This window comes from Triturus cristatus, chromosome 2_2, assembly GCF_964204655.1.
Source record: "Triturus cristatus chromosome 2_2, aTriCri1.1, whole genome shotgun sequence".
NCBI classification, from domain to species: domain Eukaryota; kingdom Metazoa; phylum Chordata; class Amphibia; order Caudata; family Salamandridae; genus Triturus; species Triturus cristatus.
In genome coordinates this window covers 261,119,086-261,145,543 of record NC_140582.1, presented here as the reverse complement: position 1 = coordinate 261,145,543, position 26,458 = coordinate 261,119,086, and the positions used below count along the sequence as shown (strand labels likewise).

At 46.2% G+C, this 26,458-nt stretch overlaps 1 protein-coding gene across 2 annotated transcripts in view; it reads left to right on the top strand.

Moving 5' to 3' along the window:
* Window positions 1-22,189, top strand: part of LOC146862117 (protein NipSnap homolog 3B-like) — a 258,782-nt gene extending 236,593 nt beyond the window's left edge. For both annotated transcript variants that reach the window (XM_085641307.1, XM_085641308.1), the window contains exon 6: window positions 21,946-22,189. In XM_085641307.1, the coding sequence (XP_085497433.1) occupies window positions 21,946-22,022 (77 nt within the window). In that variant the 3' untranslated portion in view covers window positions 22,023-22,189. The remainder of the gene's footprint in view (window positions 1-21,945) is intronic.
* Window positions 22,190-26,458: the final 4,269 nt, after the last annotated feature.

Here is a 26,458-nt window from a genome sequence, read left to right as displayed (position 1 = left end):
GACCGGGTCTCACTCTTGCGTGACTCCTCCGACCACACTATAGAAAGAGTTACATTACTAAATTGCAGGCACAGGATGGAACGGAGTCCGTGGGAACGGCTGCTATTGGACAGACATTATTGCAATATTACATGGACCTTTACACTGCAAGAGCTACTAATAGCCTAGATGAAATCATGGAATATTTAGGCAAGATAGCCATGGTCTTGGTTCCTGAAGCCCACAGGTAATTTTGAAGCGAACCTTTCTCTGCCGAAGGGATAGAACAAGCCATTGAAGACATGGACGGCTCGAAGGCTCCTGGCCTCCATGGGTTTTCTGGTGCCTTCTACAAAGCCTATAAAGTTAATTGGCCTCCACCTCTTAAAGGTATATGCAGAGGCCTTAGAAGAAGGAATTCTCCCCCCATCGTTTAGAGATGCGGTCCTTAGCCTGCTACCGAAACCCGGCAAAGATCCCGAAAAGAGCGGTTCCTATCGGCCACTTTCACAGTTTAATTTTGATTTTAAAATATTAGCATAGATGCTGGCGACTAGGCTGTTCCTCCTTATGGAGCAGATTATAGCGCCAGCGCAAACTGGATTTATACGACATAGATCTACAGCATTTAACTTAAGGACCTTTTTTTCAGTAGTCAACAGAATAAACCTGGCAACTCCTGTGGTAGCAACTTTTTTAGACGCCTAAAAGGCATTTGACTCCATGGAGTGACCCTTCCTACACACCGTACTAGCCAAGATGGGTGTCCCGAAGGGCTTTGCTGCACTGATTAAGCGATTGTATGCTGCGCCATCAGCCCGTATTTGATTTAATGGCACGATAACGGAGCCTTTCTCCATAACTCGAGGCACCAGGCAAGGATGCCCAATGTCCCCGTTACTTTTTATAATTGCAATGGACCCGCTCATTCACTAGTTTGAAAAAGACCACACGCACAGAGGACTTCAGTTTAAACATGGTCCGGTGTTAGTGACTGTATATGCTGACGATGTAGTGCTATATGTTAGAACACCAGCAGTTAACCTCTAGCTGCTATTAGTAAAAATTGAGCGGCTTGGAGACCTCCATATCCTTTGGGGCAAATCTGAACTGGTCTCCTTGATGGAAGTGCAGGACCGATCAGGTGGAGAATTCCCTCTTCACTGGTGTGAAACTGAGACCAAATATCTAAGAATCCACTTACATAGGGACAAAGAACAAGTGCTGCATCTAAACTATGGCCCAGGGATGGATCAATTACAAACACAGGTGGAGCGGTGGGTCAAATTACCACTGTCCATGACCGGGCGGATAGCCATTATTAAAATGGTGGTACTACCCCGACTCCTCTTCCTCTTCTCAAATATAGCCATCTCGCTCACAAACGCTTTCTTTAAACAGATCCAAACACTCCTGATAAAATTGGTATGGAGGAAACAGCCAAGTGTGAGCTGGGACAGGCTTACCCTACCTTAAGACAAAAGGGGATTCGGGATAGCAGGTATGCAATTATACTACCTTGTGGCACAGTGTAGCTATGCCTGGAAATTGTACCACCCGGATGCACGAGTGCCATACGCTAAACCGGAAAGAGATCTAGCTGATCCCACCCCACTGAACACACTTTTACCGGTAGGGAGACCACAAGACCCGTAGGACATCCAAACGCTATCCACCACCTGCTAGGCATGGCAAAAACTATTCAGGAGGACTGGGCGTTATACTCTCCCGCACTGCCAATACTCGCCAACCCATGGATACCTCTGACACTGGACGCCTTGACTAGGCGCACTCTGGGTCAATTGGGGATAAATTCCATAGGAGACTTATTCCCTAATGGGCACGTGTTCTCCCATTCTGAAGACCCCCGCTTCTCATCAGCCACACTCATGGATCATTTTGTCCTGGCCCGTATACAGGGCACACTCAGGGACATCATACCAACTTATCCTATTGAGCCTCAAGAGTTTGCACCACTCACATTAGTAATCACTCACAGCAGCGGGGAGCACATAACATCCCAACTGTACAGGGCTTGCCTAGCACTAATGCCACAGCATGATACTAAAGTCAGAGACGCTTGGACAGCTGATATAGGTCACCCTATCACAGACAAGATATGGAAATGATACTGCATGCAAACCAAACTTGTTTCGTGTAACCACAGACACAAATTGCTTCATTTTAAGATACTAAGAAGGGCCTACGTAACGCTGCAGCTGATGGCCCAGATAAACAGCGCCAAGTTTGCACCATGTCCCAAATGCAAAGCACATGCGGCCCCCTTTATACATATGACATGGACATTTAACTTAATAGCCTCCTATTGGTAAGACATATTTAGTACAGTACATCAGATGACTGGGCTACAATTGAATTCCTCCCCACTGCTAGCACTAATGGGATATGTTGACATACTGCCCAAAAGTACTCGCAGATTTGTGGCAGTGGCAATCTACTGGCAAAATGCGAAATTGTTATTCGCTGGGGCACCAAACAGAAGCCCACAGTTAAAGGCTGGATCAAGAGTATGTCATATTGCGATACCACAAGCGAACTATACTCTGAACTGCAACCCCCGACATCACGCCCAAAGGACATATGGCAGCCTCTAAGGGAATATCTTAGACAACAGGGAGAATGTGACACACAATCCAGGCAGGAGAGACTGGCTGTAGAGCAGGGTTCACAAGAATGTGAGTGATAACTCCAGGAACCCCATGAGTGGGCTATGTCAAGCAGGCTGGGTAGGGGCTCGAGGCTAGCTGAAATGGGCAGGGGATGTAAATAGGGGATGACAAAGGTAACACGTACACGTAATACACTGTAACGGCAAAGAGATGATTGTCAAATGTGCCGAACAAAATGCTGATTGTGAATTTGAGGGGAAACATACAACTGTACTATTGATGTCATTTTTTTGCTTACTGTTTAACAAAAACGATAAATAACGTTAAAAAAAAAACTTTATCTCTGTGGACAGTTGTTGCTCCTTGGATGGAGCATCCAATTCACCTAGTGCTGTCCGTAATTATGTCTGTGTGTAGTCTTGGTGCTCATATGGAGGGAGAATGTGATGAAACAACCAACACAGGTGAGGAAAATGATGTTTCAATCAAGGCCCCTGGCTTCTCAAGACTGATCTTTTTAATCAAATTTTAACAAGCTTTCCCTTTGAGGGTAAGGGTCTTGAGTCTCTTCCTTCGAGCTACACTGGAAAGTCCTCTGCTACCAGCCCCAAATGCAAGACTATGCACCCCTACAGCTGTGAGATCCATCTTTTCCGGGCGAAGCTCATCCCATTGCTTTCTTCAGTCTTTGTGTATATTCCATGGTCTCTGGGTCCTGTACGTTTCCCATCGTCAGCTCTCTCAGCTCTCTCCGTTTTCCTACAAACTATAATTTAATTGGTGTGGTTGATGTGTCCACTACAATCAAGAATTTCTGATTGCTACTTCTCCTAACATGACCACCAACGATTACACGAAGACAGATGCAGCCATGCCATGTGACAGATTCCACACATTACTTTATTAAGGATTTTAAAAATGTAATGGTCAACCTATTGAAGTTTTAAACAACATTATCACTTTGCCTTGATAAAAGCCTTAGGAAAGCCTGAAGCCTGCCAGCCACCATAGAAGGGAAAATGTGCTGACTAATTGAAATGTAATCGGTACTTAGATGATTGATGTTTCAAATAAATCTAAACGACAATTAAAACGATTGCTTTTTTAAATATAAAAACGGATGTCATGCTCAAACATAAAGTGCGATGCTCCTGTTGAAAATATAAAAGCAGGCCGTAAATTAAACATGGTAAGTGCCAATTATGGGCTGGCCATTAACTGGAGGATTAGTGGTCCTGAAGTTACTGACTCTGCCTCTTCTGTACTCCGCTGGCGTGGGCTACTGTCAGCTACAGTACCCTGAATGGGGAATAACACAGAGATCACCACATGCGGTTCTTGATATCAGGCCCTTTTATGCGCACATTGTCTTTGTACTTTATCAGGAAGATAATGGGGGCAGAAATGCATTAGTTGTTCTCGCACTCCGTGAAACTCAGAATTGTGTGCGCTGGTATCTCCTGTTAACATACCCTTCTGCACCATTCCGCTGAAAGTCCTTAATACTTTAATCCGGTTCACTGAGATCCTTTATTTAATGCTGTCCTTGCCGAAGTGTGGATCCACTAGTTAAAAGTTTGGCTGCGCATTACTCTTTGTATGAAATATGCTGTTATAACAACTTGTATGATATAATTGAATATATTAACATAAATACGACTTGTTCTGCTATCATACTGCTTTCTCGGGTTCATACCTTTGTACTAGACGTGAACACGATGTACGGTGTAATTAAAGTTGTGTGGCATCGTTTTTAGAGAGTGATGTCCTGCGTAGCAATTAGAAGGAGTTCGCCATTGATGCACAAAGAGGCCCATCTGGATTGCGAGGCGTTGGAGTGGAGGTCTGGGCCTGTGCTAGTCAGGGAAGTCAATACTATACTTGAGTATACTACACCGGGTAACTGCAAGCACGCAGTTACCCGGAAGAGCAGGTTGGCAATGCAGAAAGAAATTTTTATCTGTGACTGACAACTCTGTAATTACTAATGACATCAGCAAAGTCCATGGCAGCTAGCTCACTGACACCTGCACATGGTGTTTTGCAAGTCTGGAACTGAGACGGAGTATTAATCTGCATGATATGACTGAGGTAGAGGTGGTACTGATAACATTAACAAGCATTTTCAATCCATTAAGTGTTGCATTTTCGAGATTTAAAACTATTGCTGTTTAAACATAAAAGCAGGCACCATGCACAAACATAAAGCATGGCGCCTGCGTTGTAAATATAAAAGTGGGCACGAAGCCCATGCACAGTAATCAAAAAAAATGATGAAAGCGGGCGCCGTGCTAAAAATAGAAAGCGTGACACCTGTACATATTCAAGTGATGAAGCGGGTGCCATGGTTATAAAAAAATACATGAAATCAGTTGCCGTTTTAGGCGCCATGGTGACAGAATATCCGTAGTACAAATAAAAGACGTAGGGGCATATGTATCAACATCACCATTTGCGATTCTCAAATAGCGATTTTTAAAGAATCGCTATTTGAGAATTGCAAAACGGGATGTATTTAAAAAATTGCAAACTTTTTGCGATTTCTTAAAATTCCTTAATTGCGATTAGCAAATTGCGAAATCGCAAATAAGGAATACCTGCCCATTCATTTCTATGGGCCAGGAGACCCATAGGAATGAATGGGAAGTAATTCTCAAATAGCGAATCGCAATTTGCTAATCGCTATTTGAGAATAATTTCAAAGGTGCAAGGGTGTCATGATGACACCCTGATGCACCCCTGAAATTAGCATGTGTGTGCATATGGCGCACATACATGCCCTAAGGGCATGTATGAGCGCCGCGTGGCACTTTGTAAAATTTAAAAAAGTGCTTTTTGAAAGGAAATCGCAAATTACCACCAACTGGAAGTTGGTGGTAATTTGCGATGTCTTAAGGATAATTCGCACAACTTGGGTGCTTTTTACATGTCATTTAAGAAATCACAATTTGCGATTTCTTAAATGCTTAGGCAAAATTAAGAAATCGCTAAATTAGCAATTCCTTAATTTTGCGTTGGGAATTTGCCTAATACATCCCGTTTTGCGAATTTTTAATCGCAAACGCTGTATTTTGCGAATCGCAGCGTTTGCGATTAAAAATTTGCTTGATACAAATGCCCCGTAGTCCATAAACACAACACATGAACACTGACAACGTGACAAATCTGTAGTTGGTCAGTCCTCCGTGCGATTAAACAGAAGTGATGTATCAGGAGCACCAACCAATAAGGAGCCAGGAAAAAACAGCAAAGCAGGAGTTGACCAATGGCAAACAGCAGGCAGAATTACACTCACTATACTGCTTACAGCAGGTCTTGCATATAGCGCATGAACACTGCCTAGGCTCGACCCAAAAATCTGAAGACCCCCACCAGAATTTGAATCTCAAAATCAGTATCTCTATGAATTCCTAAGGTTTATTAAAAAAAAACATGTTAATGTTTAAGCATATCACAAAATACAATTTTGTGGTATATGCATCCCCAATGCCACTGAGTTTGTCATTGGCTAGGTTTAAGGGCTTCCACCTGGATCAGATGCATAAACCAACATGAAATAAAAACAGCACTACCGGATATCAGAACAGTGTAGCTCCTTTGGCCAATAGACCTTCGTCATACATCACATATTTTCCTTAACCTGACTGCATTTCTTGTTAGCAATTCTATCTAGCTTGAGTGGTGTCTATTCCCAAGCACAGACTAACATCTTGGAGGTGTGTGGAGTATGACCAACCTACATGTTTCTGATTACTGACAAGAGATCTTACCTACAGACATCCCCGTAACAAAGATTGATTGGGGCTCACTTCAACAAAGACTTAGTACAGTGTATTTCTACCCGATTTCATGTGAAGCTCCAGGCGGCTCTTTCTGTTGATGGAGGAAGCCACTGTCAGAAAATGATGTAAAGTACACAGGAAATGGAGGCCTGCACTTAGGTGGTCCCTTAGCCTATGCTGTTCATGAGTATTCTTTTCTCCCACTACTCCCCCTGTACAACACAGTTTAAGGATCTGCTTCCTGTTCCAGACTAGGTCTGCAAATTCCTGCCTGCAATTGCTTCCTATGTAACTATCAAAAGTGTTTAATTTGCTTTATCTCTGTTTGGAGTAGTGAGGCCTGGTCAAGCAAGAGCCACAATCCTCTGCGGGGTGAACCACAAAAGTCACAAAATTAGCCTGTGCTTAACCTTTGGTTGGCTTGGCGCAAAAAGCAGTCGGGCCTAACTTAGGGGCAATGTCCAAAGTATTTTTGCAGCGCACAACCATTAATAAAGTGAAAACACAACACTAGAAATATTCCAAACCAATTTAGAAAAATAGTGTACTTTTTAACCTCTTCGCTGCGGCGCAAATTCCGCCCAGCGCTCCCGCAGTGCTGACATTCCGATCGCGGGCGTGGTCATGACGTCTCCCGGCCGTCGTCCGCACATGCCCATCGTGACTCATGACGGCCGGGAGACGTCACGAGCATGGAAGAGGTTAATAAATTATCTGACACCAAAACGACAACAATCCAATTAGTTGAACCGGAGTTATGAATTTTTAAATGTTCAAGTAATAACTAGCGTCTAAAAGATCAAAGTGTCAACCGTGGCCATGCGAGACCGGGTCAAAGTCGAAATTTAAGGCCGACAGCGATGGAGCGCGATTCAAATATAAGAAGTGGATTAGGCCTAGTCGGCGCTTACCTTCCTTACATTCTTGACGAAAAATGTCATGAGAAGTTAAAGTTCAGTGGGCAAGGCTGCAGGAGGTGTTCGAGGAGTGTGCGTCGTCATCGGATAGCCTTGGGTCGGAGTTGCGGTGAAGATTTGTATGTTTGTACTTAGTCGCCGAAATAAAGGTCGAAAAAACTCCAGCAGGACAAAGCAGAGGCTGTATCCAAAAACTGTTCAACAAGGTCGGATACGCCTTTGACGAAGGGCTGCTGAAATGGAGTTGCTACTGCGGAGAAGAACGTAGTGGGAGAAGCCTATATCAAGATCAAAAAGTGCAAGAAGCTAGGAGAAATTATGATTCCAGTTTCTACTATGAATAGTCAGTCTCTGTTACTATTCCAATGTGAAATTAAATCAGTAAAGTTTTATGGTCGACATGTTTCATACCTCTGCTGTCCCGTAGGGTCAAGTTGCATTTCATCAGGATCTATCAAATAATACCTAATCTTCGCTGTGTGTGGGGATCCTGATTGTATGATAGAACCTGGTCCCCACCTCTGTGAAAAACATTAGAAACTTTGGTTACCTCAACAACGTACACTTCTATGTATAGGCTTATATTTCATTACTAGTGACCTGCCTCCTAAGTAAAGGGATGGGCGCCTTGGAGTACATGGGCAGGTTTTTAATATATTACCTTGAAGCCATCATTGAAACAGTATACCCTTTTGAATTTTTTCTATTATATGGGAGATTGTATACTGGACCGTCAAATCTCTGTGTCCTCCCATTTTTGTGATAGCTCTAAACAGGAGACTAGCAAACTAACCCTTGAAGTCACTTCTGACAATTTTGGATGCAGGTGAAGATGCAAGGCCCAGCAGCAGAGTTGGCCTCAGAGGGTTCAAGGCAGGCTCCAGGCAGCAAAGCAGTCCTTCCATGTACAGCAGCAGCCTGGCAGAGTGCACAGCAGGTGGCAGGCGGCAGTTCTCAGAGAGGCCTTCCAAAGGCCCAGTAGTGAACTGAAGAGTGGGTGTGAAGGCCCTATTTTTTATACTCCGGTGCCCTTTTTCTGGAAGGTGGGAGAAGCATCTGGGAAGGGTCTTTGAAGTGCATGGACTCCCCTGCCCTGGCTCCAAGCTGGCTGCAGTGACAATGCAGGGTTGTTAGGCCGTTTGTGTGAAGACAGAGCACAGGCTATGCTGTTTAAAATGAGTGTGCTCAGCTCCATCCACCCCCCATCCTGCCAGCAGATGGCCCATTGAGGCACACATAATACCTCTATTGTGTAATTGTCTGAGAGGGATTTACAAAGTCTAACTATCAACTACACCCGGTCATGTGACCCAAAACAGGCTGCAGGCAGAAAGAGCTGAGGGCAGGAAAATGCCAACTTTCTAAAAGAGGCATGACAAATCTGACTTTACTATTAAAGAGAGTTTATCATTGCAATTACATATCCACCTGCTCCCAATTGGGAATTGCAGCTTATTAAATATAATAAGGAATCCCCAATGTTATCCTATGGGAGGGGTAGGCCTCACAGTAGTGAAAAACAAATTTAGGAGTTTTTTTACTACTAGGGCATATACAATTTAAAAGTTCATGTCTAAGCTTTTAATTCATCCAAAATGCTGCCGCAAGGCTTCTTCCCCCATCTTCACCCAAGAAAATGCATGACTCCAGTCCTGCATTCACTTCACTGGCTAACAGTAGCTAGAAAGGCAATGTTCAAGGCCCTCCGTATTGTCCACAGAGTCTCCCAAGGAAAAGGACTGTTATACCTACAAGTTAATTTCAAGCAATACAAACACATTGAATACAGGCTTTGGGATTGCACCACTTATCATCGTATCGCCTTAACTGAAAAATATGTAGGTGGCTTTCTCAGAACAAACTGCCAAGTTCTGGAACCAGTCAGCATTAGAAGACCTTAGGAGCATATCCTCTTCAGCATACATTTGAAAACGTGGCTATTTTTTAGATTACCGCACCACCTGCAACCAGGCAACAAAGCACATAAAACAGTCACACCCTCAAGAGCAATCTTCACTTTAAAACTCACAAACTGCAAACTCAACCAGCAAACTGCTTTTATTATGCAGGTAAGCAAAAAGGGTTTACCTACGGTTTACTGTGGCATTATATATAATTATGTACTTCCATATATAATGTTATGGACCACAATAATACTAAAACCATAATACTCTGTGGTCAGCAAACAATTGTGACATGCACTTGAATTCATATAATACATACCTGCTATGAAGGCTGTCCATCACTATCACTGTACAGCCAAAAAACAGAAACACCACGAAATGTTCAGGCATGGAATACCTGAAGAGATAAGTCACATATTACTGGATGATTTTAGAGAACTTTAATATAGTCAATTCACTGCAGGTTCCAAATATCTATATAATCTAACTGCTTCTTTACATCTCATATACTCAGATTTGGGATGAAAATGAAAGTGCCCATTGCTAACACAACTCTCTGCTTCTTGCTCCCTCCAACTATGCCAGCTCAGGACCACAACATACACAAAATCTCAAATTGGACTACTCAGTGCAGTAACCAGCTAGACAAACTACATGAAATACATAAAGGGACCTACAGAGTTAGTCAGATCACACAACATACTGAAAACCATACAGCTGCATTTCTGTCTCTTACACTTCATTATCCAACCCATTGCTATTCACTGCATATCATAACGAGATAACCGTACCTCGATGTTTATCATGCACAACATGTAAAGACTTGCCAGGTAGGAACAAAACAAAAATGACATCTTTTCAACCATGCACCCTACATGCATGCTACTCATTTAGGAAAGTGTTTCAGTGCCCACAAAGGTGTGGTAAGCACTATGTAAACGCTGCTGTGCAATACAATGCATGTCCCTTTTTCTATATTAGAAATCAGTCACTCTACCTTTCCAAGGTATATATTTTTTTTACTGGCTCTGTATCACAAAAAAAAATGCTTGTTTGCAGATTAAATGCAGAAGTTGCTGGACCTACAATGTTTGCGGGAGGTTTGTAGAGCATGGAGCAACACTGCAAGGGTGTGTCCAAAACAAACTCCTTAAACATGTGGCTGGGTCAGCTTCTCGAAGGAGCTCTGGCAGACTATGTATTTTGGTGATGTTGGTGACCTCCTCCAAGTCTGGAGAGCACCAGCAGACAAATGCCTCCTTTAATTTCCCCCAAGGCACTGCTATGTCAGTAGATGGATCCCTCTGATCTCTGCTCCTTGTGTGATGACTGGTTCATTGCCTCTAGAGAAGGACTCCTTCACTTTTTGGTGATCATGCTTTCCCACTGTGTAACTGTACGTAAAGAGACAAAATGCCATCACTCAATAAGAGTGACACTCCAATTAACAAATAGCAGTCATATGGCCTCATTTAGAATGGAAATAACTTGTCTAACAAAGCAATGGCTCAAGGTTGATGCTCATTGCCCCATTCTATGTATACTGACTTGACGGATGCCCTGGATTGCGACATTGCTCCAGAGGACTGGCTGGGCCACTTCCTGCGCATTTATGCCTTGAAGGGTAATGCCCATGGTGAGGTGTTTCCTGCCCAACCAAAGTTCCCTATAGAGCATGATCTTCTCTGTAAGAGGTTACCACAGCTATACAGCACAACCAGGCCAATGAAGCCCCTGGACAGATGGCGTTCAATGGACCTGTACAAGGCCAATACTAATTTCTGGGCCCCACTGCTTACCAATCTTTTTAATGCCGTCTGTGAGGACAGGTTTCCTGAGTCACGGGGAATAGCTACTATTGTCCCAGTTTTAAGAAAGGGAACAGACAAGGCTAAGCTTATCAGCACTTTCCCCTTTTATACTCCTCTGTTAAAATCGTTGGCCGTATTATACTGGAAAGGCTGGCACTTTGAATACATGAGAACAACGTCCTGTCTGAGATTCAGTTTGGATGCTACCCCGGCCTGGGGACGATTGAACAATGTGTTAACCTCCACCTCATAGTTTTTACATATAAATTGCTAAAGCATAGTGTTATCCATCTCTGTTTTATTGACTTATGCTCGCATTAACAGATCCAAGCTGTGGGACCTTATGATCAAAATATGTGTGGACTAGGGACTAGCGCAGTTCCTGAGGGAGCTGCACTCGAATTTCCAGGCCAGGATGAGGTATGCTAAAAAGGGCGAACACACTGAGCCTCTGAGCTGGCAGAGGGGAGTCCGGCAGGGGTGTTTGCTAGCACCAAGCCCCTTAATTTTGTACTTCAACAAACTAGAGACAGCTCTAGTAGATTTAGTGATGTCCCTTATATTAAGAATAGGTTGGTACTGGCATTACTTTCTGCCGACACCATCCTATAGGCCAGAACCTCTAATTGTTTGAAGATCCTCATTGATGGCTTTGTTGACTTCATGGAGGACTTCAGCCAGGAAACAATAGGTCTGAGACATTGATAATGTTATGCTGCCCTAGGACTGTGAAGATCCGTACTATCCATATTAAAGCTCATCGAGTTGAGCGTGTATGATCCTTTCTCTACTTAGGTATCACTTTTGAAAAAAACCTAAGCTGAACTAACAGGTGCTCCAGCTTTATGTGGGCCACAGGCTCGATTTCTAAAGTTTCAGCAAGTTTAGGGAATAAGCCTAATCGCCCTCTCGTTGAGATCGATAAACGAAGATGTATTCCTGTTTTAACATATGGTGCTGGGATCTGGGGTGGTTCAGATTTGAGTAACTTGCAGCTAGAAGAAAACAGAGTGCTGCATAAGCTTTTTGGGGTTCCTCCTACCATTAGCAACAATAAGGTGCATCTGAGTTTGGTTTAGATTATGTTGAAGATTATGTTAAATTAGCCCCGTTAGTACTCTGGTGTTGAATTTTGTCTAATGTGAAGGTGTCCCTTTGTAGAGCTGAAATTGATGATTGATTGCAGTGTGCCCGGGCACTTTCGCTGCCATGGTTTCAATATATTCAAAATAATCTCTCTAGCCGTGATAGGTCTAGTCTTTTTACAGACCCTACAGCCATCATGAAAGAGGATAAGATATGGATTAAGTAAAATTTCTTGCTGGAACGGTCCAAGGCCAGGACCTCATCTTATCCTCCTCGGATTCTTACAGAGAGTACGTGATGATTAAAACGAGTCCTGGATTTGAACCTTACCCCGAGTGGGTTGATGGTCATATGGATCGATCATTGCTTACGGGGTTCCACCTGACTTCTGTGAGATGGAAACTGTGTTTTCCCCTCAGACAGTATGATGTCTCCACTATTGTCGCTGCCTATGTGACAAAACTTCAGATCAATCCCTACTGCACTTTTCGTTTAACTGCAGGTTTTACAGGAAACTGACAATGGGTTTACATATTTCGGCTCTACGGAAAGTTAAGATTAAAACATGTAGAGCCCCGTTTTATTATCTCCAGTCACTGCTAACCCAAGACATCTGTTTTAGAATGGGCCTACTTTTTAAGTCTGCTGTTACACACCGCAATTCTTTGATGTTTTAACTGAAGTTTTATCATTTTATGCATTTTTATATGCTGTCATGGAATGTGTTTGTTTTTTTTTCATGTATTTTCATTGACTTTCCACAGCAAATATCCAGACATCAAATTGCGAGGCATTGACATTCTCGAGCCGAGCACTGGTTACATAGAATTACAACAAGCCAAAGGAATACGCAGTCATTTTTAGAGTACCTAGGGGAGGACTTCAATTTCAGTGCATAAAGTCTAGGATACATGGAATGAGTCCTTATCTGCAAACATTAAATAAATGTACAACACAATCTCCAGCATCTGAATACTCAATACGTCATTTTTGGTTTTACAGTGTAACATTTTGCTCAAAACTATACCCTTCTATGAAACAAAAACGACCCCCACCCTCCCCCCCTGCAAGCCCGGCCAACAATTTCCAATAATAACACATTTGCATGCCCAGTACACGATCCTCCGTGTACCCTGGCTCCATGTTCCCTTCCGTATGCATCCTGTATCCCTGCTGTAGTGTCGGATATACCCCCCGGTAAAGCAAGGGGCCTGCGCGACCTCTAACCAGCGGTCTGAAGCCTGGGTAGACACCAACATGGCTCCTCAATAGGATAATATATCCATCGCCGCATATTCTTCCATCATTGCGTTCCAGTCCGTTGATATCGGTGTTTTACGTAGGCCTCTATATTCCTCCCTTTGCAGTTCAGCCCCTTCCACCCTACCCCACTGAATCACCTCCGCGTGCCAGTCCTGCAGGGACAGAGCTCTAGCGGCCTTCCACCTTATGGTTATCGTCCTTTTAGCCCGGAGGAGTGCAAGGTTAGCAAACCTGTATATAGGGTTGCTCTTTTTCCCCCGGGGGCCTAGTCCCAGTATGCAATATTCCAACGTGTCGTTACTGTGCATTGGGGTAATGTCCTGCAGTATCTTGCTTACAGTCATCCAGTAGTGCCTCAGTCTCGGTCAGTCCCATACCATATGTATCAGTCCCGTATTGGGTGCGTAGCAGCGTGGGCATGCATCGCTGCCACCGGGAAACATAGCGCACAGTCTACGCGGAGTCAGATAGGCTCTGTGGAGTAGCATCAATTGGATACATTTAAACTTAGGGTTACGAGACACTTTCTTGGGGAAGCTCAGTACAGTTTCCTATTCCTTGTCTGTGAATGGACGACCTATGTCTCTTTCCCATTTATCGCGTAGTGAGCGTAGCGAGATCGCTGTTTCAGTTCGGATCCCATAAGTTAACCATTTCATCAGTCGTGCGCCATTACCCATTAGATATTGCATGGTGAGCAGCTCATTTGTGGTGGGTTCGGTGCCCTCTGGTGACCATGTATTGCGTATAAACCTGGAGATATGTGCATGTAATAGGAACAGTGTGTTGGGGGGAGCATGTTCGCGCACAAATGTGTTGTGTGGCATTAGGATACCCTCAGAGAAGAACTCCCCACGGTGGTGATGCCCACTTCTGACCATGCCCGTAGAGCTCGGCTAGTGACCACTCCGGCACATGTGGGGACCCCCAGTAGCGGAATGGTGGGAGCATATGGTGGTGTCCTACCAGTGTACCTCACTGCGTTTCTCCAGTAGGAAATGGCTATTCACAGTAGGTGGGGCGCTGATGCCAGAATCAAGGCCTGGGGTAGCAATAGTCTGTGGATGACTCCTTTATCCCTATCTTGCTGTGACATGTCCAATTCCTGCAAGTTACGTCCTGTCAACCAGTACCCCAGTCATTGCAGCTGACTAGCGTAACAGTACGCTCGCAAGTCTGGCACTCCCAGTCCCCCCTGTTTCGTACTCAATTGCAACTTTGCCAGGCTTATACGTCTGTGTCCTGCGTCCCAGATCAGCTCTATCAATAGAGAGTTCAAGGATTTGAAGGTCCCCGTAGGCACTAGTATGGGCAGGTTGGTGAAATGGTAAAGCAACCTTGGTAAGAGCACCATTTTGGTTATAGCTACACGGCCCGCCACTGATAGGGGCAACGAGGTCCAGAATTTAACTTGGGATTTAAGAGCAGTGATTGCGCGTGTCAAATTGCTATTCAGGAGATCCGCAGCCTCGTGGTATACCTGTATTCCGAGGAATCGGAAGGTGTCAGGCGCTATATGGAAGGTCCAGGGGCCGAACGTGTACTGTCCTTCAAGTGCAGGACCATCAAAGTAATAGGCATAAGACGTGGTAGCATTGATAGCCAAGCCAGAAAGTTCCTGGAAGGTCACAAAGGTGGAGGGCATTGGATCAAGGTCCCCGTCCATGTCTCTGATATAGAGAATGAGGTCGTCCGTGTAAGCGGAGACCACATGAAACGTATGGCCTCGCAATATCCCCTTGCAGCCTGAGCCGGAACGGAGTCTATGCAGCAGGGGTTCCAGCGCCAAGATAAATAATAGCGGTGACAATGGGCAGCCCTGACGAGTGCCTCGGGCCACAGTATATTGCCGTGATATATGTTGTCCCGTACGCGCCCGTGCCTTAGGGTCTGTGTATATTAATCGCTCCCATGCGATGTACTCTTCCGGTATGCCAAACTGTGAGAGGGCATAGAACATATAGTCCCAGTGCAACGAGTCAAACGCCTGACGCAGATCAAGCGAGATGCAACCCTCCGTAGTACCCGTGCCAAGTGTGCCCAGCATAATTTGGTGTAGGCGTCTGATATTCAGCGCCGTATTCCTGCCAGGCACAAACCCACATTGGTCGGTGTGTATCAATTCGGGAATGAGCTGACAGAGTCGGTTAGCCAACAGTTTACTCAATATTTTATAGTCTGAGTTAAGGAGCGATAAAGGCCTATAACTCGACAGTTCTAAACCGTCCCTCCCAGGCTTCAATAAAGAAACCACCACCGCTTGTAGTGTAGTGCCGGGGAGCATTCCTGCCCCCAGCGACTCGTGGTAAACGCACTGTAAGTGAGGTATTAGCAAATCGGCATATACCGCATAGAATTCAAACGGCAAGCCGTCGTTACCCAGGGTCTTATTACGTGGCATAGCTTTGATCGCTTGTCGGATTTCCATCCCTGTTATTGGTCGTGTTAAGTCGTCGCTCTGCTGCTGCGTGAGCTGTGGTAAGTGTAACCCGTCAAAAATGGGTTCAAAGTCCGAGTTAGTATGCCCATCTGGCGGTCTGTAGAGGTGCGCATAGTAATCCCTAAATGCGGTGTTGATATCTAGTTGCGTGTTAACTGTGTTACCCTCACTATTTTGAATCTCTAGTATAGGAGAGGGTGAGGGAGCATTTCTAACTAGCTGTGCCAGTAGTGGTCCTGACCTGTCTGCCTGCGCGTGCTGTTTCTGTGTGTAGAGCCGGTGGTCCACAACGCGCAGCTCTTCAAGGAGCTCCGCGTACTGTATGTTAGCCTCCCGTAGTTGCGTCAATTGTTCATTTGTCCCCGCCGCTTCCCCCTCCAAGGGAGCCAGCTTACCCTCGAGGTCAGTGAGCCGTTCTAGAACCGCAATCCGAACTCCTGTCTTTGTGCTAATAGCCATTCCCCGTATAACTGTTTTGAAGGCGTCCCATTCCATCTGACGAGTACTGGCAGAACTGGCGTTCTCCACAAAACAATGGGTAATCGCCTCCGAGAGTGCCTGACGGAAGACCGGCTCTTCCAACAGAGTCGGTATTGGGTTGGGGACCTTACCCCATTGAAGGGTTAACTCCACGGGGTTATGATCCGATAAGGTCTTGCCCATATGAAGCCGAGCCAATAAACAAAGGGGGCCCCCTAAAGTTGAAATATAAAGGTAGAGACTCAGGGGAAGAAACCAGTTCAGTGCAAAGAGAAATAAACTCTACCCTTTATATGAAAGAAGTACAATGTATCAAAAATTTAAATACAAGCTAGAGACACTCAGAAAGAAACAAACATAGAAAATGTAAGCATACATATATATACAACCACTTAACTTTGTGTTTAGTACAAATTTGATTTCACTAATTTTGATGTTTCATATATACATGTTTTACACATTAGAAAAATTCAGTGCAACAGAGAACGGAGAAAGCAGGTTCCCATAAAGAGAAAGAAAACTAATCGCACATACATTCATTCACAAACCAAAACAAACATTCATACAAAGTCACACAGATGTACTGTTCATACTAGTGCAAATAGAAAGCACTAAAAGGTCCCACCCATCAAAAAGGTCTTCACAACAGAAAATTGCTCAAAAACACAAATGAGTATATAGGCCTCGGTGGAATCAAGGGTTTCTGAGTAAACCGTTTTTTCTTGGTGTTAAATCCGGTAAAGAGAAAAGAGAGGGTGGGGACCAATACAAAACGCCGACGCGCGTTTCGGTGAGACAACTCCAGATGACGGAGTACCACCTTCTTCAGGGCGTAACAGAACCACACAAATCAAATCGGGACCTGTATCGATAGAAGAGAAATTGTTCAGCGTAATAGTTTAAAACGAAGCTTCAACGCGACCGAAGGATGCCATTCTAAAATAAATACGGATACACAAAATCTTCAAAGTTAGTGGACAGAACGAAGTCAAAGCGCCAGGATTCGATCTTTAAGGAGAGGGCGAGACAAATACACACCCTCCCAGCAGGCTCAAATCTACTGTCGAAGCCCGACCCAAAAAGGAGCAGAAGCGCCGAACGCTTTGAATTAGGAGAGGCAGAATCGCCAAATGATTAGTACCCCAGACGGAGCAGCAATAAGCTCGGAATTAGCTTCAAGGATCAACGAGCGTCTGAAAAGATCAACCGACGTCTCAACAGCGGCGTCCAGGAGAAGCGATCGCCCATATGAAGCACATTAGTGACAAAACCTAATAGGGTCGCAGAGCACAGAAATCTGTCTAGTCGGGTATGCAGCCTATGTGGTGCGGAGTAAAAGGAATATTCTCTATGGTTTGGGTGTTTTGCTCGCCAGGCGTTGTGTAGGCCCCATCCCTCCACCCATCCTCTTAGTGCCTCAGCTTGTCTTGTACTGTCAGTTGCGTGTAAAGGGGGGTGGGATCTGTCGAGCTCAATGTCCATTACAGCGTTAAAGTTGCCCCCTATCACTCAGGGATAGTCAGACCACTCCGTCAGGACCACCCCTAGAGCCGTCAGATATCTATCCTGATCAGTGTTTGGAGCATAAATGCAGCCCATAACCACATGAGCCCCATCTAGTAGGCCATGAATCAGCACATATCTGCTGTTGAGGTCTATCTTTTGCTCCAGAAGCTTAAAAGGGACATTGTTGCGCACCCATATCGCCGCCCCCCTGGCAAATGCGGAGTAGGTCATGGCAAACAGCTGACCCCTCCACTTTTTCTGTAACTTAGAAGCTTCAGCAGCGTTGAGGTGAGTTTCTTGTAGGAAAGCTATAGCAACCCTCCTCCTGTTTAATTGCGCCAAGACCCGATGTCTCTTATGAATCTAACTCATGCCCCTCACGTTCCAGGTGTAGTAGGTGTATTTATTATGTGATGCCATCATCGCGCAGGTAGCATAGTTGTCGTGTAGCATGTGGAGTGTGAAGTCCTGTGTATACTAGTTGCATTCGGGCCGAGCATGCATTCCCTAACAAATTCACCAATACTAGGTTCCCCCAGAGAACAACCGAGGACCAAACTGGAAACAAAAAACCAGCAGTCGCCAGGGGGGGTAGAGGCAACAACTGCTACGATCCAAAGGAACGTCACTTTGCTCAATAGAAAGATGAGCCTGTTATGTCGATACATTTCCCTATACAGCTTAGTCATACTAGACCCACTAAAGCAGTTACCAGCAGCTAAATACATCACAATACTGTTTATACGTTACCACTCCCGGACATCTCGGAGCCCATTACTAGAAGTCTCGGGCCATTTGCCCAGTAATCGAAGGGAACAGTGTCAAACTAGTATCAGAGACAGAGTGGACCGTGGCCGCATCCGATGAGTGTGTCGAAGTCACTGCAGTCTGTGCATCATGGACGGCCAGCACCGTTGCCATCAGAAGCGCATCGTTTTGACTGTTTGTGATCTGTTCTGGTGTAGGGCCATTGTCAGTAGTTGCCACGACTTGTCTGATCCCCGGTGTGTGTGTCCCAGTAGTCCGCAATGAGGGGGTCCGCTGCAGTTGTCCCGATGGATGAGAGGTCTGAGAGGTTTCCGGCGTAAGGGTTATTTCAAGCCAGTCCGCCGCTTCTTCTGGGCTGTCGAAGAAAATGGATTTTTGACCATGCACAATTTTTAGTCGAGCTGGAAAAAGCAATGCATACTTCAGGTTGCGCGCCCGGAGGTTACTTTTTACTTTAAATGTTGCTCTAGCTTTCTGCACCGCTGGGGTGAAATCCGGGTAGAGGGAGATTGTTCTATTTTCTAAACAAATTGGAGCATTTTCTATGGCGGCCCTCAGAATCGTGTCACAGTCTTTATAGTGCAATATGCATGCTATTAGTGGTCAGGGCGGTGCGCCAGGCTGTGGCGGCCAGGGCGGCACTCGGTGAGCTCGTTCCACACTGTATATGGCTGTAAGGCCTTCCTTCACCACATGATCTCGCAGCCAGTCCTATACAAATTGGGTAGGATTAGATCCCTCGCTGCGCTCTGGGATTCCAATGAATCGGACATTGTTCTGGTGGGACTTCCCTTGCGCATCATCCACCCTGTCTTGCAAGCCCCTTAGCTGTCGTTGGAATTGCTCAAGTTGGGAGGTATGTGCAGTCTGTTGGGGTATGATATCATCCAGAGCTAATTTGTTCGATTTGACTTTGTCGGTGATCTTATTGTGGTCCGCTTGGAGCAAGCCCAGGCTGGTGGACAGTGACCCCATCTGTGTTTCTAGTGCTGAGCGTGAGTCTCGCATCTCCTTTAAAATTAAATCCAGCTTAGCGGCATGGGGATCCGTTCCCGTAGGAGGTATCACGTCACTGTCTGAATTATTGGAGGGGTCACTGCAGAACACAGGCTGTGTGTCTTTGCTCCAGGATGAGCACTGGAGGAACTACCGAAGCTCCACTCCACATTCACAGACACACAAGTAGGCCCAGTCCATTGGTTCAGGCAAGTAGCGCCCACAGTGATGTGCCCTAGGCCACAACCCCCAGCAATGCACCAGGCTCAGTCCTACAGGGCGTGTTAACACCAACGCCGTTCTGCACGCTAGGTTGGTCAAGAGGCCCGTCTCAGCAGTGGCGGTTCAGGCACACCTCCAGCACCCCCTCAGCACGGTCCACAAACAGTCGGGGGACAACTCGATAGACAATGTCTTTGCTCGCAGATGAGGGGAGCAGGGGACCCCCGGTGCCCAGGAGCCGCTGCAACAGCGCTGCAGTCTCCCAGTCCCAGTAGCAGCCCTCGTTCCCACAGACACAAGCAGTAGTAGCAAATACAGCCCACTGTCCCCGGGTGGCGCGCAAATAGCCAGTCCTGTTTCACTCACCAACGGGGCATCGCAGTAGTATCAGTCATAATGCCCCTGGCGTCCCCGCAGGTAGGCCACGAGCAGGACTCCTCTCTCAGGCGTGCAGTGCGGTCAGCAGGGGAGGATCCGTAGCCTGAAGGGCCACCCTCCCAAGACAGGCCCCACAGCGCTAATTGTCCAGCATATGTCCGCAATTACAGTAGCGGGACGAGCTCGCGTCCGCCGGCAGCCGCCATTTTGTCCTCCTTGCGTGAGCTATGTCATTGGAAATCGGGCCGCAAGCCGCCTGCCGCGGGGGTCCCCCTGCTGGTATCGGCGGGGAGCACACCCGCCACGATCGCCAGTGGCCGCTATCGGCACCTCGGGAACCGTGGGTTCCAGTGGGGACTTCCCGGTTAGTCGCAGCTCTGCGTGTCTTTTCGCCCTGCTGGCCCCGTGCCGCTCGGGGGACTCGTGTGGTGAAAAACACAGGATCCAAAGAGTTTACAGGCGGCAGCTTGTGGCCATCCGTTCCTGGATCAGTACGCCGTCAGGAGTGGTGGAGTGCAGCCGTGTGGGTCCAGGTAAAGGCAGGATTTTAGCAGAATGTTAGGGTATGGGACGGAGCTCTCTCAGCTCGCGTCCGCCATGCCCGGCAGTTGGCCACGCCCCCCATGAAATGTGTTTTTAGCAGAATAATATGGTTTTAAACCTTGTACTTTTAATGTTTATTGTTTATCGTGTTTGTGCTTTTATGGTCAGTATTCTTGGCCGAAATAAAGATTATTCTGATTCAAAATGTGGATGGCACTTCAGCAGAGCAATGGCTGAAAATTGTTGATCCCCATTTCTTTCTATATATTATTCTTTTTTGTTTTTATTATGCAGGTCTTGCGTTTTTCCAAAGTTGTTTCTAGGCCAGATCTAAAATAAGGTGAGCAGGAGAAAGTCCAGTGAGCCATGTTCAAGCAGGCCTGGTTTGAGCCTGACATTTTTAAGTCGAGCCTCGGCAGCACATGCTCTGCTCTGCGGGGCATGCTGTATTGAGGTAGGGACTTGAAGCTCCGCCCACATTTTTCATTGGCTTGTGTCAATGTCCACTGTAAACTGTGGCTGTTCATTGGTCAAAAGGCTTAGTAGTCCCTCCTCTGTACCGCCTTGACTCATTTTGTAACCTCCCATGGCGAGACCCCATGTTACCTGTGTTGTTGCTCAGTAGGCTTTAATTACAGCCTCTGAGCACTATTTTCTCAAATAGATTGACACGCTCTCCTAATGCTTTTTTTTTAGACCATGCATTTGCCATGCAATAGGTCTCGCATTCGTGAGACTTTAAGCTATTGGCATTGTAAATGAGAATGCCTTTTATTATCTGTTTTAAAAACAAGACATAAATAAAAGGCATTGTCATTTACAATGCCAATAGCTCAAACTCGCATAAATGCAAGACCTATTGGATTGCAAATGTTTGTTTCTCTATTCACTAAGGATTGTGAGAAAGAAGACTTGGTAGTAGAATAATGAAGGCTACTGCGACATAAGAAGGCGACGTCCTTTTAAATGATTCGTCCTGTAGTTTTCGAAGTGCATAATCCTTTCAGAATTGGGGAGAGGGGAGTTTTTTCTGCACCTCCTTTAGTGGCATCCTCCCACTTTTTCCTTTCCACCTCTATCTGCTATATTAAAGTGGATGCTTGGCATATTAATACGTGTTTTCACCTTTTAATAATTTAAAACTCACAAAACTAATCGAGGTGTATGGGTCTATTAATTGTATTATTTCCCATGGATAATATTGAGCAAAGGCTGAGTAAGTTGTTTTTTCTCATTTCAGTTCGGGAGTTTACAGGATGTCTAGTGTCCCAGAAGAACATGCTCCTAATTCCTGCGTCCTTCTCTCCTCTCCAGTAGTCCTCTAAAAGCGGATGAAAAAAAAACCCTGTTAACATGGACAAGGCATCTTTGTTACTGACATTAATTTTTCATATTGTCAATTATTAAAATTAAATGTCAAACGATTATACATTTTGAATGAAACGCATTACTTTTTGTCTACGATTAAAGCATTTTATAACGAATTTCAGGTTGTATGTGTTTTAAATCAGCCAAGCCAAATCACTTAATAGTCCTGTAAACACATCATGCTTTCTGCTTGGCCAGAGCCATCCTATCGTTTCTGAAACGTAGCATCCAAGCCTAGAACACCATGACAAAATAGATCCCTGGCCAGACACCTTTTAGAACGATAATCAAGAAAACCTCAATCAACATTTTCAGTCAAAAAATGCAATAATCAAATACCATGCCATACTGGACCCGCAGTGTTTTGTTTTACATGTGGTTGGCATGGTTAATGAAGACACGCCTCTCCATAGTACAGATAATTCCCTCCCAGCTCTACACATCCAGTACATGTTCAAGGCACCATTATTGATGGAATTTATGTTCCAATCTCTTCTCCAGGTCCAACACTTCCATCAAGAGGATTCCATCACTAAGTAAGGCCTTTGTTGGAGGATTAATACTCTTCAAAATCATAGCACTGCGTTTGTGTATTCACCAGTATTTCCCGGCCAGGATGTAGCTAGTACTTGAATTTGCATTTCATTGTTTGGGGTACTCATCCGATATAATGGTAGAATATAAGGTTGGGTTAGAACAATCACTGACACTCAGTAATTCTTCCCAGGGTTTAAGAGTTTTGGTCTCGGTTTTCCCTGACCCTAAGATGGTCACTCTCAGTGCCCCAGCATGCATGATTACCATCCACATGTCCTTAGCTTTTTTCTCAGACTGTGTACCGTGTTCCTCATCAATAATTGTATTCCCTACCACTGATTTCCTGTGCCTGCGAGGAGATGCATTCCATTCTTTTCTCACATTCTCACGGTTTGAGGGAAGCACAATTCAGTGACGTTTTCACCCATACTTTCTTTGAAGTATCCCCAAATGTGAGTGCATCTGGGTGCGCTTTCTGGTTCTCCTGCCAGTGACAGCCAGCAGTCGCGGCCGGTACGACTCGCAGGTGGGTGTGGAGGGGGGGGGGGGCAGCCTACATAGAGAAAATGCAGCGTGCACATGACTGGTTTGGTCATCCCTGGGGTCAAACAGTCAGCACCCACAACAATGGGGAAGCCACTCCTCCCCTGCCCTCCAGCAGACACGTACAACCGCCCGCCCCCAACCAAATCCTGCCTTCTACTTTCTCGTAGTGCGAGAAGCAGAAACATAAAATGGTATTTAAAATACCATTTTATGTTTCTGCTTCTCGCACTGCGAGAAAGCAGTGGGGTGACGCTCCTCTGCTCGCATGGAGGAGCTGCCCCTGCAGCCAAGTCTTCCACACAGGGTTCCGACCGCCATGAGTGCCTTTTCCAGTATATGACGTTCAGCAGTTAGGCCCAGCAGTCATTGCAAGTAGCATGCCAAAAGATTAAGGCCAGTGTTTCTCCAACTCTCTCACTGATGCCATTATTACCTCCCTCCCCTCCATTGCCTTTCTTCTTAACAAGTAAGAGGCCCTCCGCCTCCCCCAGACCCACCCCCACCCTATAAAAACAACGCCCGCCCCCACCACCTCCTGTTCTTTTTTGTCTCCCTGCTGTGAGACTTACCTTCGGTCTTTCCTCTCTGTGGTGGTGCTGGGAAGTCTTCAGCTCCTGGTTCTGCAGGTGGCATTCTCCCAGCAGCGCGGTGTCCCACGGAGCTCTTCATTTCTGAGGGGTGAGGCACTAGCTGGTGGACGCCGTGACTTAGTCCGTCGGTCCTCGTGCGGCTGTTGTTCTGGGTCGTGGTCACTGTGTGACCAGCTCCCCTGGGGCAGGAGCATCCTGGAGACCCGGTAGGACGGGTTGTATCCCGTTTTTTTTATGTATTTCTTGCTTGATTATCGAACTTTCTGATCGGAGGCGTTTTTTGAGACCAGATCCTCAATGGCTTATGGTTGGGTTTCTCTGGCCCTATATCTTAGTTTCTGGACAGGGGAACTTTATTGTTCAAGAAGTAAAACGTGGTGTCCTCTACCTTCTCCGTTGAGTCTCCGGTTCCCCTAAAAAGGCCTAGGGTTCCTGGCAATGATGAGAGTGACATGCTTCTCCTGTCCAGGCAGGACATTCAGGGCATGATTGAGCTGGTTGTTCCTTTACCAGTGGGTCCATCCTGGCCTCGGACAGTGGATCACGGTGCCGAGTTGTCCCCTCCGGATGGGGAGGGATCTTCTACCTCCTCTGGCAGAAAATATGTTGCCAGGGATGAAATGTGGGACATTTTGGCTCATGTGCAGGACAATTTGGAGTTTCCTGCTTTCCAGCTGGGTGAAGATGATGGGACTCTTTTTCCGCAGTATGTGAAGAACTCCCGGTTAGGCATGCCTTTTCAGGGTCCTGTTCAGGAGATGGTGCTGAGGGAATGGCGTGAGGTGGACAAGGTTCAGGTCCCTCGTTTCCTCCAGTAACTGTACTTATTAGAGGGGGATGACCCCTTGCCCCACACTATGCGTTTGAACTCAATTCTTGCTTCATTGATAGGTGAAACTGCTATTCAGCCAGAGGATTGTACCCCAACAGAGGCTACCGATAGAAGAGGAACTCTGGCCTTAAGAAGGCGTTTGCTGCGGAGAACTTGGCTCGGATGGCTAGCCCTTTTACTGCTTATTGTGCCCATTCCTTGGTTCAGAATTTTGACAAATTGCCATGGCTGTGCAGGATGGTTGGGAGTGTTCTAAGCTTCTGGCTGCCATGGAACAGCAGGCTAAGCTTTTGGCGGACTTTTTTTCTGATATTATTAAAGCTTCAGCTTTGTCCACTGGGGCCTTGGTGGCCACTAGACATTCCTTGTGGCTCAGGCAGTAGAAGGCAGACCCTGGGGAGAAGGCAGCCTTGCTGAAATTGCCATTTGAGGGACAGGCTCTCTTTGGGGATCAGCTGCCAGCCATGATTGCTAAGGCATTCAAGGAGTGGAAGCATGCCTTGCCTAACAAAAGGGGGTGCTTTGTCTTCTGGTATGCCTTGAAATAGGTCCTCCAGGTCGTCCCCAAAGCATGAGTCCCCTCAGTCTTTCTGGAGGAGGCGTTTCCAGTTTTTCTCCCAAGCATTCTGCCCCTATTCCTAAATGTTCTCCCAAGAAGGACCCCTGACAATAGCTGTCAGGAGGGATCTCTGCCTGTCAGGGACCGGCTCAGTCATTTCCTTCTGGTTCGGCGTCTGGATGTTTTGTATCTCTGTGTCCTGGACACTGTGGAGCATGGTTGTGTCCTGGACACTGTGGAGCATGGTTACAAGACCGACCTTTGGCAGGCTACCCCAGATACAGGGGTTCGGATGACTTGTGTTCCTTCCACCAAGCTGCAAAGGCTGGCTCTGCTGGAAGGGGTTGAAAATTTGCTTGCCAAAAGGGCTATTTGCTAAGTGCCGGTCTCAGAAATCGGCGCTGGGACTTACTCCATTTTGTTCTTGATGCAGAAGGTATCAGGAGGTGTTCGGCCTGGGTTCCAGCTTCCCTATGTTGACTATTCAAGTGATTATCCATCTGGTACGACCAGACAAGTTTTTGGCCTCCTTGGATCTCGAAGACGCTTATTTGCACGTCCCTGTCGTGACCTCTTCTCAGTGTTTCCTAAGGTTCGGGATAGAGGAGGCCCATTTTCAGTTTTGTGTTCTCCCCTTCGTGCCTCAAGTCCTCTCCCAGGGTCTTAATGAAGGTCCTGGCACCACTCATGGCTCTCCTTCATGCAGAGGGGGTGTTCATTCATCCCTACTTGGAGGACCTTTTGCTTCATGTAGCAGAGGAGTCTCCATTGCTTGCTCAGGTCGAGAGGGTCTTGAAGGTTCTTTAAGGACACAGGTTTATGGTGAACTGGAAAAATCTTCTTAGGCCCCGTCTCGGGATGTGGTATTCATTAGGGCTCGTTTTCAGATTTGGAGGGACATGTTACATTGTCCGACCGACGCCTGGTCTCCTTACAGACACAGGTTCTGGCCTTGATGTCCCAGGAAGCTCCTCCAGTAGTGGAATGCTTGAGGTTACAGGGGCATTTGGCTTCTGTGGTGTTTCTTGTGCCCTGGGCCTGGTTCACCTTCTTCGCCTGGCCAACTAGATTCTGGCTGGGTAGTCTACAGGGGCCCAGAGTCTGTTGTCTCCTCTGCAGATGATGCACCAGATCTGGGAGGGTCTCTCCTGGTGGCTTTGCCGTCATCATCTTCTGACCGGGGTCTTGTAGTCACCCCCGGCTCCGATAGTTGTGACTTCGGATGCCAGCCTGTCCGGTTGGGGTGCTTGGCTGGGGTGGGAGCAGGTTCAGCGGTGCTGGTCTCTGCAGGACTCTCGGATGTAATCGAACTGGAGGGAGT